This window comes from Egretta garzetta, unplaced genomic scaffold (genome assembly GCF_000687185.1).
Source record: "Egretta garzetta isolate BGI_Z169 unplaced genomic scaffold, ASM68718v1 scaffold547, whole genome shotgun sequence".
Classification (NCBI taxonomy): domain Eukaryota; kingdom Metazoa; phylum Chordata; class Aves; order Pelecaniformes; family Ardeidae; genus Egretta; species Egretta garzetta.
The window spans coordinates 679,664-693,117 of record NW_009260174.1 but is presented as its reverse complement, the minus strand read 5'-3'; the positions used below and the strand labels follow the sequence as shown (position 1 = coordinate 693,117).

At 38.7% G+C, this 13,454-nt stretch overlaps 1 protein-coding gene across 1 annotated transcript in view; it reads left to right on the top strand.

The window, feature by feature from the left end:
* Window positions 1–628: 628 nt before the first annotated feature.
* The window catches only part of YAP1 (Yes1 associated transcriptional regulator), a gene marked incomplete at its 5' end in the record, with an annotated part of 84,868 nt that continues 72,042 nt past the window's right edge, over window positions 629–13,454 (top strand). Inside the window, one exon of the mRNA XM_009641763.2 lies at window positions 629–882. Within this exon, the coding sequence (XP_009640058.1) occupies window positions 629–882 (254 nt within the window). The remainder of the gene's footprint in view (window positions 883–13,454) is intronic.

Here is a 13,454-nt window from a genome sequence, read left to right as displayed (position 1 = left end):
TGCCTATAAGCTTCCGATAGCCTTAAAGGGCAGGTTAGGAAATTCTGTGTTCAATCTTGTATAGGTTTTTCTTATGGTTGAGTTCAGGAGTCTTCCTCCGTTGGAACTCACTGCTGCTGCCAGTGGCATTTCTTTGTTACTTTTTTCCTTGTGTAATCACTTAAACCTCTGCAGAGGGTGCATGTGTGGGTGTCCTTGCGCCTCCACACCCCCACTTCAAAAGGAAAGTGGGAAATTAACCCTCTGGCAGAAAGTGGGTGCGATGGTAATGGGTGGGCGCAGTCCAGTAATGAACCATGCAGTATGTTGTATGGGTCTGCTGACTGCGGGCGTGTTTTTTTTCTTAACCCTGCACCAAGGAGTCAGAACTTTACTTTTCAAAATAAAACTAAAGGCACTTAGCACATACTTACAGTTAATATTTCTTGACTTACACAAGGGCTTTTGTGGTGCTAATTAAACCAACCGACTTGGAGGCTCTCTTGAGCAGTAACAACTAGAAAATAAGCAGAACTTTAGAATGACTAACTTATGAATTTCTTCTGGAAGATTCATTTAAAGTGGAATGTCTTCTGACAGCTGCCTTTCTGCTGAAATATAAGAATCTTAATGGAAATAATTTCACTCCTGGCAGGCCAGCACTGATGCAGGGACAGCAGGCGCCCTGACCCCTCAGCATGTCCGAGCTCATTCCTCTCCAGCATCACTGCAGCTGGGAGCTGTTTCTCCAGGGACGCTTACACCCTCTGGAGTAGTGACTGGACCTGGAGCTCCATCTTCTCAACATCTCCGCCAGTCTTCGTTTGAGATCCCTGATGATGTACCTTTGCCACCAGGTTGGGAGATGGCTAAAACACCATCTGGACAGAGATACTTTCTTAAGTAAGTAGAACTTATTTTCAGTTAGTTGTATCTCTAGTGGTTTTTTGTTGGTGTTTTGATGTTGGTGTTTTGTGTTTTTTTTTTGTTTTTTTTTTTAATTTTACAGTCTTTGAATTTTAACAAATTTCATTGTGTTTAAAATACATATTTTTAAAAACACGCTCCAGATTTTAAGTAGGAGATCCTACCGCTTCAGTAGTTCTCCCGTATCAACTCTGCTGTTTCTGAAAACTGTATGGTACTCTGTGAATATTTGTGATATCTTACTCTTGGCTAAAGAATGTTGTTCATGACATTGTATACTGAAAATCAGTGAAATGTGCATAGTGATTTTGAAACAATGTGACTTTTGGATTTGCTGAATCTTGCCAAAGTTCTCATGCAGGTCAAAATACATTTTACCTGATTTTTATGATACAGCTGTAAAAATACAGAGTAACTGTAGAAAGTATTGTAGCGAGAATATATCAGGACTTCTTATTTTCTGAATAAGGACAATTGTGTAAGTATGCAATCAAAACATTTTTGCCTACTCTCTACTCATGAGGAAATGAATATATGTGTGTGATTGCAGTATTTGGGTCTTTGACTCAGCTCATCTACATTCCCTGCAGTGAAAGAAATTGCAGAACTTCTTCTAACATTGTTTCTTGTTACTATCACTGTAGCTTTTTCAGTGAAATTAGTTACCACCTTTTCTATAACTGAAGAGAGGTTTCACATGCCAGCCATCTGACACCTAATCCATCAGGGAGCATTTTCTTCTACGCTGTGTAGTTTTCTAAAACAGCAGGAGCTTGTCCTTCTTTCTGAAAGTGTACCCACCAAGACACATAATTGGCCCTCAAATATTTTGACTATATTTTGAACATTTTATTTAACTGCAAGTCTCTAAGTAACCCATTATATGTCATTTTCAGGGCCAGGAGAGGGGAGGGGCAGCACACTGTGTTATTTGTGTAAAACTTGTTTCAGCCAAGAAAAACATCTTTATTACTACATTTCTTGCTAAAACATTGTCATTAATATGTGCATTTGATTGAAGCAGTTGAGTTTGTAGTTTCAAAAACAAATTCACATTGTCTGCAATGAAAATGGAACTTGCAGAACTACTTAAAACTGTTTCTTGTTCCTGTAGCAATGGTTTTTTCCATACAGAGAAATTAGCATCGCTTTTTTTAACGGAACAGAGGTTACTGCAGTTGTCTGACATTATTTGAGCCTGAAGGTTACTTTTTGAAAACAATCATTCTGTATTAGGAATGTGGAAATGAGCATTAGCTATAGAGCTTGAAGATGTGGTATGTTCTTCAGTGAAGTTTAACAAATCAGCATGTTCTAGATGTGAGCTCTTCAGTGGGTGCAAATAGAATTTTTTTTGAACTGCATGAGTTTGTGCCACTTGAGAACTGTAGCTCATTGGACCTTGAGGAAAGCACGGACTGAGTTTTGAAATGAAAAGCAAACTTTGTTTTGACTATGCTGGTGAGTGCTCTTTAAGAGCAGCTTATGAAATGTGAAAAATAGATACTTGATTTTTAAGTTTTACTGTCACAAGTGTTTGGTTTTGATAACACCGTCAATTTTACAGAAAAGAGTTTAAGAAATGCGAAATGTCTTCATGCTCTTATAATAGATTTTTAAATTGTGCTCATTCAGGTGAAATCAGAGTGAAAGACTTGTTCTTGGAAAGCTTTTCTGCAGTTTCATTATTACCGCAAAGAATCTTTTCCTTTTTTTCTGCAAGTCTTTTTTGTCCTTTCTTGGTGTCCTGGTATCCATTTCAAAGGGTCAGGTTTCAGCAAGAACAATAAAGAGCCTGAGACTGGAAAGTACACACAAGTCTGGCAAACTCATCTGCATGAGCAAGATCGTTTGTTCTCCAGCAGACATCCAAAGTAAATGATTGAAAGAGCTGCTAGCTGTGAAGGATGTGTCTTGAAGGGGAAAGGAGTGGAAACAAACCAGGTTGTTAGGAAGAAAAATAAAGGCTGTACTTTTTGAACCTCTCCCTGCTGGGTCACATGCTGACCTTGGGAGATTTTAAACAGCTTAATGGGCTGTTTTCTTTTGGCTTTCCTTGGGTGATGCTGTGGTATGGGAGAGTCTAATGAAGACAGTTCTGAGGGCTCTGTTCACGCTTGAAGAACATTTGTTGCTCCTGAAAGGTTAATGCTATCTACAGGTGAGATGCACCAGCTTCATTGGAGTTCATGAAGATTTGTAAAAAACATTTAAAGTACTAGCGAAACGTTTGCTTTGTATGTTCAGGAAATAAAGTAAGAATTACTTTGGAATAGCAAGTTTGGACTTCAGAAGCTTTTTTTCAGTGTTGAGTGATAAGTTCTATCTCATACCCACAAGCCCATTAAAACTCATATCTTGTCTAGTTACACCTTAAACATTTGCTCAAAGCATGAGTACTAAGATTCCTTATGCTAAATACATTTAATGTGATTCCTTCCATCATATGCAGATTTTTGGTGTGCTTTCCAAGAATTCAGCTTCTTTGTTGGATTGGCTGCATTGCTCTTTGTTTCCATTTGCCCTGTTCTGTAGCCGCTCCATGAACAGTCTGGTAATCAGGCTCTAGAAAGATCTTTGTAGAATAGGTAACAGTATTCGATTTTTTCCAGATGTCAGTAGGCCTTATGGTTATAGTTATCATAATATACTACAGTGCAAACAGAATAATATAAAATTGAGTACGGTACTTAATACAGTCTGGAATATAGTCACTTCCACTAATCAGTGGGTCAAGCACTGCAAGCATAGTAGTTTGTGCAAAAACATAAAAATAGTGTGTATGGGGGAGAAAATACTTGTCTGTATATATAGATATATGCAGAGAGTTACTTGGCTAGATACTTTATATATGCACCACACATGCACATAAGTATTGAAAGAGGGTGAGAGTGATAATGTATGGTCTAAACCAGAACCGCTTTTGTAAATCAGTCTGTCATCTAGATAAATAGACCCCTTTATGTATGAATGCCCAACATATGATTTGCCAGAATTCCACTCATTAGTGTTCATCTCACTGTTATGAGTAGGACTCCTGAGTATAATTTTCCGTTAGCGAAAATGCAGATGATTTTGGCCAGTGAGTAAAGACATGCTTGCTATACAGCCGGTAAGGCTAATACTATTTTTTACTGAAACTGCTACTTAAATAGAACTCATAAGTCAAGACTTGCCTGGTTAGTAAGTGGTCATGTCTGAGTCATCTCAGCATTGCTGTGCGGTATGCTTTAGCCCATTCTTAAACATGCAGTAAAGAAGACTCACTTGGTTTGTGTGGCGATGTCAACTGCATTGCTTTTTAACCACTTCCTGTTAGCCAGCTGCTGGTTGACATTTCGGTGAACTATGGAGAAAGATAGAGGATCGCTCTCTAGGCAAAAGATAATATGCCATGGGAGTAGCAGGCAACAACTTGCAGAAAGAACAAATAAGTTTTGTTCAGTTTTAGAATTACTCTTGTATTGGTTTAACTTCGTGTTTAGCTTTTAATTCTTACAGAGCTTGTGTAATACCTCTTCTCATTTTGCAGCGTGAGGAAAAGTTACTGATCATCCAGCAAACAAGTCTTGTAATTATTTTTCCTACAGGAAGTAGTTCTTGCAAGCAGTTTATCAACAACTTCCTATTTTTTTCTGTGAAGTGTTGAATGACTTCCTGAGGGAGGCCAAGGTGGTTTTCCTTAGTATTTGTGGGTGTGTTTGAGGTGTTTACCCATCTGGCAGAAACCTTAAAAATAGATTGCTATTACACGTTTCTTGTGTGCTCTATACAGAGGTATGGCTTTGGATGTTGTGAAACCAAATTGTTTTAAGATAACAGGGAAACTTGTTGCTATGCTTTTTTTTTTTTTTTTTTTTTTTTTTTTTCTTTCTTTCTTCATGTCATACATGAAAAATATCCAGCAATACTGTTAAATTTCTCTTGCATCTCATTTTTTGCCCCTGACTGGAACCACCCACTACACCAATGTCATCTGTTCCCTTCCTCCCCAGAACTGCAACCACTGCTTTTGATGGGTTTGTCACCTTTTCATGCTTTTTGTAATAAAAAGCAGTTGGAAGATTTTTCTGTTAGCTAAATTTTATTTGTAATATGTCAAATTAATTTCATTTTTACATTGATGATTTCTGACTGTTTATGAAAATGTTTACAGGATTAATGATCTACAAAAAAAATGCCATGAGATTTGTGCAGGGAAAAATGGGCGCTGTCAGTTTCAGAACACAGCTGGAGGAAAGAAATATTAGTTAAAAAGCTTTTAGAGTAAAACATGCTGTTGTGTGGTTTTTGGCAACTTTTGTCTTGGAAGACAGTCATATTACTACCAAGCTTATATCTTCTACCTCTTACTTGAAGAGTCCTGTGAAAGAACAATGATACAAACTATTTTGAATTTGCAGTTGTACTAAAGATTTCCTTATCTTTAAAAGGGCAGAGGAAGAATAAGGGCAACCCTGCCTTATTTGTGTTAGCACCGAGGCTGAGCTGGGAGGAGGATGAAAGTACATCTTCAGCCCTCTGAATTCAGAGAACTTGACCCAGCTTAGTGGCTGGGCATCAGTGAAAGCAATGGCAGATGGTGCTTTTCTTGTGTTTAGTTTTGTTTTGCTTAAGAAAAATTGCAAATGATGATATACATGCGTTCAATACCCTGCTATTCCAAAACCGGTTTAATAGATGTGAGTTCAGGTGAACCAAAAATATACCTTGTGGTTTTCACTAATGTATTTTCCTTTTATTTATAAGCATATTGGCATTTATTGTCTTCAGAAGAAAAAAACAACTGGGAAAAACACGGGATCTGTGGCAGTTAGTTGTAAGTTAACTAAATAATCTCCGAGGATTTTCTTTTTTTCTTTTCTTTTTTTTTGAATTGACTGTTGATCTGTACCTTTTTTCCTCCCACAGGTTTTGCCTTTCGTGTGTATATCATAAAAATAATCTTTGTGCTTTATAGTGTCCGATTTGGTGCCTACTGAAATATTTTCGTAAACTAAAAAGCACTGGATTAAACCTCTACTTAGAGCTTCTAATACTGTAGGGGAACATGTGCCAGCTGTAGAAAATATAATGTGAATATAATTCTTACGGATCTAAATAGGATCTGAGAGAGAGAGACCAATGGCATACTTGGAAAAATAAGGTGTTAACACCGTGTTCATTAAGGAGGAAAAATACGGTTGTTTCGAAGTAGAAAACATAAAACTAAGCCTTTCAACTTCCCTTATGGAATTGGTCAAAATTAGTTCTTGTTTAGCTGTTAAGAACAACTGGGGTAGTTTCGGTTTGTATGCTTTAAATGCCTAATACTGTTTTATAACAATGCTTTCCTATCTCCTGTATCAAATTTGAGATCAGTTTTATCTTACCATGGTCTGAAAACTTTGTATTATGTTGAAAACTGTAATTGTAACGGAGATCTTTATTCTTAGAGTGTATCTAATCAGTAATAAGAAGAGGCTTCTGATACAGGTTTAATCAGAATTTCATGTTTGAAAAGGTACTTCTGCAATTCTGCTTATTAAACATTTTGTCAGGTTGTATTTGGTTAAAAGTAGTAGCATCAAGCTCTGTGGGAGCAATTACACCGCTATGGAACCACTTCTGTTTTCTCAGGTCTTGACCTCTTCTGAAGACAAACAAGAATTTGATATAAATCAAGATGAGTGTCTTCTGGACTCTCTTATCCTTTGCCTTTCTTCTTGTGTATGTTGAAGATGGCAAAGAATTATAGTTGTGGGTTTTCTTAGTAGTCATCTGGTTTGTAGCATGGGTAATCTGTAACCCATCAGTCACATCATGGAAATTCCCACTCGATAGAAAGCAGTAAAATAATAAGAAGATGTTAATTTGAAAGTTCCCATGAAAGTAAGACAGGCGCTAATACTTCTAATGGGTAAATGCAATTGAACTGATCAGTGACATGTGAGTGAAATCATACCTACTTTTACCAGATTCATCTCTTACTCCCTGATCTTTGCTCTTCTGGAAATGAAAAAAATCAGTAGCTTTAAAATTCCAAATACAAAACCTCTGGTTATAGTTTGCTCAGTTTCCCTCTGCAATTGTGGCACAACAGCTGCTAATTTTTAAAAGCTGACACAGAGCAAGCAAAGTGGATTTTTCACTTATTCATCCATTTTTACAGTAAACTTTCAGAGAAAGTAACTTATTAGCACTGGGAATGCTGAATTACTTAACTGCAGGACCCAAACTGAGTCACATGTAAAATTAAAGCAGAGTTCCTAGGTTGCTCCCAGAGAAACATTTTCACATATCAGACATAAGCAGTTACTGGATGATACCCAGGAGAGCAAGATGTGTTACTCAGGGTTGAGATACAAGATTAACTCTTAAAACTAGACTGGTATTAACCTACAAGCAGTTTCTGTCAGGCTCTGGATTAAGACTAGATACCTTCCCCCCACAGCCAACCAAAGAAAAACCAAAAATGAGGTAAACAGCTATAGAGAGAGCTGTCAGCCAAAACTGGAGATGTGTCTCTCTATATGTGGCCAGACCACTGTATACGTTTATCTTCATAGCTGGGAACAAATTCAGATGATGTAATTAGATTTAGTTTAACCTTTTGAAACCGATAGCTACTCAGTTCTATTAATTTTGTATGCTTGTGTTTTTATAAATTCCAACACCTTTGCATTTATTGTTTGTACAATCCAATCATACATATGCAGTAAAACTCATTAATTGTGGAACTCGCTGTCTTTCACTCCTTGTGTAAACGTTGTCCCCTCTTTTTCTTTCCCCCAAACAAGCTGCACGTGATTATGTAAACAGTAATATCTAAATGCCTCGGTTTCCCTTGTAAATACTAAAGAAAATTTCACTTGGTAGAATGCAGGAAATTCACAGGAGATTTCTGTGAGTAGCAGCCCTCTGGCAGGTGCCCCTAGGACACGGTCAGGATACCATGTAGTTGACCCAAGAGAAAGACAGAATTGTCTGTAGGGGAAATTTGACAGCCTGGGGGTTAGTATAACGTGAAACAAAATTCTTGGGAGGAGGCTGTGTATTGGAATGTTAACAGATAGATGCCATGTAATGGCAGGACATACTCTCACAAACAGCTAGCTAAACCCCATTTTGATGTGAGACTATATTGGGGAATTTACCAGATAAACTGTATTCTTTGTTAGGCATTTAAGTAGGAATCTAGAGCATGGGGGAAATTTGATTTTATTACGAAAATGTTCCTTAATAGCTATTATTTTTTGGTAAATAAAACTGGAGTTTTATTTGGAAAACAGGAGTTTTTGAAAGGCGTGACTAGTCTGCGTTGCTGTTTTGTGGCCTCCCGATGTATTTCTTGGAGTCTGTTTTCTGGGATTCACTGTGCCCGTGTTTTATTTGGCTTTTTACTAAGTTACTTCAGGCTGTGTTTCAGGCAAGTATAGCTAGGTTTTCTAAATTGCTGGTTAAGTCAAGCTAATAATATAAAGCTGCCTTGTAAAGTAAGACTTTTACCAGTATACTGCCTGTCAGTCATGCCGGTTGCTACGGAAACAGAGCTGTCTTGAAAACAGTCTTGGACTTTGCTTTAAAATTTCACTAATGAGACTTTGCTGCGTCATAATGAAAGACCAGATCCTTTTTGCTGAGTCTCTGACATTCTGTTTGGTAACTTAGATCAGTGCTAGTCGTTAAGTTTAGTTATTGATTATTACTTGAGGTTGTGAAGCCAGCTTTTTTCTGCTGATGTGTTTTACAGGAATGTCAAGTAAAGGTCATTTACTATTGCTAGTTTATCTCCAATGGGTTCTGATTTATGGAGAGCTTTGTTGGAAGTCTGTCTTCACTACACAAGTTTATTTAAATAGTGTTACTGCTTTAAGGATGCTTTTCTCTTTCTAATTACCTGTTGTAACTGAAATGTTAAGTAAACTTTTTGCCTTTTTTGGATATGTTGTAAAATTAGACATTTATGATGTAATAAAACATTATCTGAAAGCAAACAAGCATAGGTTGTATAGGCAAAGTGGAATTCTTTGGGTAAAGGAAAGAAACGCAACTCACAGGTATATTTTCTCACAGGATCTCACTTTTCAAAACTTTTTTTCTAATTTGTTGCTTCTATTTGAAAAGCGTGATTGGCAAGTCCTCTGCAATTACTTATATTCCAGCAGCTACGTAGTCTCTTTAGAATGGTGAGAAATAGAGTAAAAGAGAAATTTCTTTCCATGTTTACAGTATAGTTAATACAGTTGGTAGATCTAAATATCCAATGCACACACAATTCAGTGGTGATTTTTTTTTTTTAATTTACAAAACCTTTGTCATTGTCAGACTAACCAGCTTTGCTGAGTTAAGGATATGAAAAGAGATATGCTTAAAAAGGGGTAATCTGGTGTATAAAAGGCTGTTACAAAGAAAAGGTGAAAGGACTTGGAAGGGTGTTCTATGCCCAACTTTATAGGCCATTTTTGTATCTAGAGAAACATGTTTGTACAAAAAAAAAAAGTAATACTGTGCTTTAATTGGAGTTTAGGTGTCCATTTACTTCTGTGCTGGTCTTTGGGTCAGGATGAATGATACTTGTTTAACAACGAAAAAATTTTAAATACTTCCAGTCTTTGGTGAAAACAATTAATACCACATTCCACGTCTATAGGGCTTTGTATGCATGAGCCTAAGCTAAAACTGCCTGCATTCTAGTTTGTATATGGATAGATTTCTGAGATCTTTTTGTTGCGCTGTGTATGTTATCATCAGTGTAGAGCTGTGTTTCGTTTTCTTGCCTTCTGTCCCTAAACACATGCACAGTTAATTTCCATGTGTATGTCACTTACACTCTTCTAGCCAGTGAGTTTAACATTTGGACTGAAGTAAGCATTCCCTTTTTTAACTGGTCTTTCAGGTTTTCACTTTTTATGGGAATCTTGTTCTGAAACAATTCTAAAGCAGGCCTAAGATATCGGGACGAAATAATTACTAGGTAGCAGAGGATAGGAACTTCTAGATTTGTACCATTAGGAGAACTGTTATAATCTGTATGGTTGTGGGGTTTTGTTTTGTCTTTTTTCTTAATTGTAATGACTAATAACTGGAAAAAATCTATTGGATATTTCACAATATCCTAATAATTTAGTCACTGGCTAGGCATAAGGAAGAGAAAATGTGAAACAGACCTTAGCATAAACAGTTGAGAATTAACATTTTAGCATCCCTATTAACAAGGTCAAAGGAAGTCTTAATTATATTCTTTTTAAAAATAGTTTGCAATTCAAATTTGTGCCCATTTTTTATTACACTGTTAGATGGATCTTGACGTGATCAGCTTTGTATTACAGATTTGTTGAGGAACTTGGACAATTCATTGTTTTCCTAATGAATTAAATGTCACTTGTACGTGGTAATGTCTCCAGGAAAAATGAATCTTAATTCAGTTTCATAGTTGCAGTACCCATTGTCCATTGCCTTTAAGGTTGCACTGGAATAGGGAGGGGGGGAAGCAGAAGGGGGACTTTTTTTTTTTTTCTTTCTTCTGGTGCAACTATTTGTGTGGCTTTTGCTCAGGGCTATGGTTTGGATCCTGTTTATGCTGTGATGGTGAGCAACTTGGAGATTGCATGTGAACTTTAATTGATTCCTCCACTCTGTAGTCCTATTGGAGTAGGAGTGTAGACCCTGGTCTGTGCCAAGCTTTGCCCTTTTAAAATGGCCTCAAATGCTTGCTCTGGGAAACTGAAGGGGGAGGATTTTAAGTGCTTTCTAAGCCAAGGTAACAGCTAACTTATCAGATAGTTGAGGGAGTTGCAATAAAGTGCAAATTGCTGGCTTTTTGAAATGGATAATTTTTATGTAAATACACTTATGGGAATAAATCTTTTATCCTCACAAGAAGCCACTGAGATCTTGTTTTGTGCATGCACAAAACCAAGTTTGTTTGTATGGAATTTATTTGAAATAAAGGTGATTCTGGTGCTGATGCTTCTTGTGTTGCCAGCATCTGCACAAAATTTGCCTATAACTTTGTAAAATTCTTTATATGAAAGATATAAGCAAGCTTACAGTTTTGCAGTGCATGATGCTTTTGCTTCATAAATAGCTAAAATGATCATCTTCTATCCAATTTCTACAGGTTTTTGTATATTTGATCTTTATTGCCCTTACCTGTAGTTGTGGTATGAAGCTACAAGAGCTTAGAATACCAACCATTCAGTTACGTACCCACTGTTAAGATATTCCAGCCCCACCCACCATATGTAGGTAGATATCCATATACTTTGTCTCTCTTCATTTAGTCAAACTGCAAGATACACCTTCTGTAAAAGAAGTAGATGCACGCGTCCTTTTATTGTATAGGATGCTGTTCAGTTCTTAACTTCCAGCTAAAAATCTTCGGTCTGTTCTGCAAGCTGCCGAAGAGTAAGATGCAAATTGCTGTAAGCAATTATTTTATCAAACTGATCGAGTCCAAAAAGAAAAGGTTTTATTAAATGAAGATATACAGACTGCAGTGCAGTAGCAACTGGTGCTGTCACACTGTGCTTCATAAAACAATCTTTTCCTTTGTGCTTCATTAGGACTAGTAGCTTTTCCTTTAAGTCAGTACATCACTCACATACTGTTTGAGGCCCACAATACTCCAAATGAAAAAGAGATATTGGCAGCATATGAAGGGGTTCGAGCTGCTTCAGAAGTGATTGGTATGGAAGCACAGCTCCTCCTGACACCCCAACTGCCAGTGCTGGGCTGGATGTTCAAAGAGAAGGTCCCCTCTACACATCATGCAGCTGATGCTGCATGGAGTAAGTGGGTTGCACTGATCACACAGCAGGCTTGGATAGGAAACCCCAGTCACCCAGGAATCTTGGAAGTGATCATACACTGTCAGAAGGCAAAGATTTTGGTATAATGCCAGAGGAGGAGGTGGTGCATGCTAAAGACACCCCCTGTACAATAAACTACCAGAAAATGAGAATCAGTATGCCCTGTTCACTGATGGGTCCTGTCTTGTGGGAAAGCATCGGAGGTGGAAGGCTGCTGTATGGAGTCCTATATGACAGGTTGCAGAAACTGCTGAAGGAGAAGGTGAATCAAGCCAATCTGCAGAAGTAAAGGCCGTCAAGCTGGCTTTAGACAATGTTGACTGAGAAAAGTGGCCAGTGCTTTGTATCTATACTGACTCATGGATGGTGGCAAATGCCTTGTGGGGCTGGTTGCAGCAATGGAAGCAGAGCAACTGGCAGCACAGAGGCAAACCCATCTGGGCTGCTGCATTGTGTCAAGATACTGCTGCCCAGGTAGAGACCCTCATTGTGAAAGTGCGTCATGTAGATGCTCACATACCCAGGAGCCAGACCACTGAAGAATATCAAAACAACCAGCAGGCAGATCAGGCTGCTAAGATTGAAGTGGCTCAGGTGGATCTGGACTGGCAACATAAGGGTGAATTATTTATAGCTGGGTGGGCCCATGATACCTCAGGCCATCAAGGAAGAGATGCAACATACAGATGGGCTTGTGATCGAGGGGTGGACTTGACTGTGGACACTGTTGCACAGGTTATCCATTAATGTGAAACATGTGCTGCAATCAAGCAAGCCAAGTGGTTAAAGCCTCTCTGATATGGAGGATGATTGCTGAATGATTGCTTTTTTGCCTCAGTTTTTAATAGTAAGGTCAGCTGTTCTCCGGGTACCCAGCCTCTTGAGCTAGAATACAGGAACAGGGAGTAGAATAAAGCTTCCATGATCCAAGAGGAAATGGTTAGTGACCTGCTTGGCCAGTTAGACATACATAAGTCCATGGGGCCGAACAGGGTACACACCAGGGTACTGAGGGAGCTGGCAGAGGTGCTCACCAAGACCCTTTCCATCATCTGTCAGCAGTCCTGGATGACTGGGGAAGTTCCACTTGACTGGAGGTTGGCAAATGTGACACCCATTTACAAGAAGGGCCAGAGGGAGGATCTGGGGAACTATAGGCTTGTCGGTCTGACATCAGTGCTGGGGAAGGTCGTGGAGCAGATTATCCTGAGTGCCATCGCACAGCACATCCAGGACAACCAGAAGATCAGGCCCAGTCAGCATAGGTTTATAAAAGGCATATCCTGCTTCACCAACCTGATCTCCTTCTGTGACAAGGTGACCTGCTTAATGGGATGAGGGAAAGGCTGTAGATGTTGTCTACTTAGACTTTAATAAAGCCTTTGACACTGTTTCCCACAGCATTCTGCTTGAGAAACTGGCTGCCTGTGGGCTGGACAGTCATACTCTTTGCTGGGTAAAAAACGGGCTGGGTGGCTGGGCCGAAAGGGTGGTGGGTGAATGGAGTTAAATCCAGTTGGTGGCCAATCACAAGTGGTGTTCCCCAGTGCTCAGTGTTGGGGCCAGTTCTTTTTAATATCTTTATCAACAACCTGGATCATGGGATTGAGTGCACCCTCAGCAAGTTTGCAGATGACAGTAAGCTGGGTGGGAGTGTGGATCTGCTTGAGGGTAGGAAGGCCCTACAGAGGGACCTGGATAGGCTGTGTGAATGGGCTGTGGCCAATTGTATGAGGTTCAACAAGGCCAAGTGCC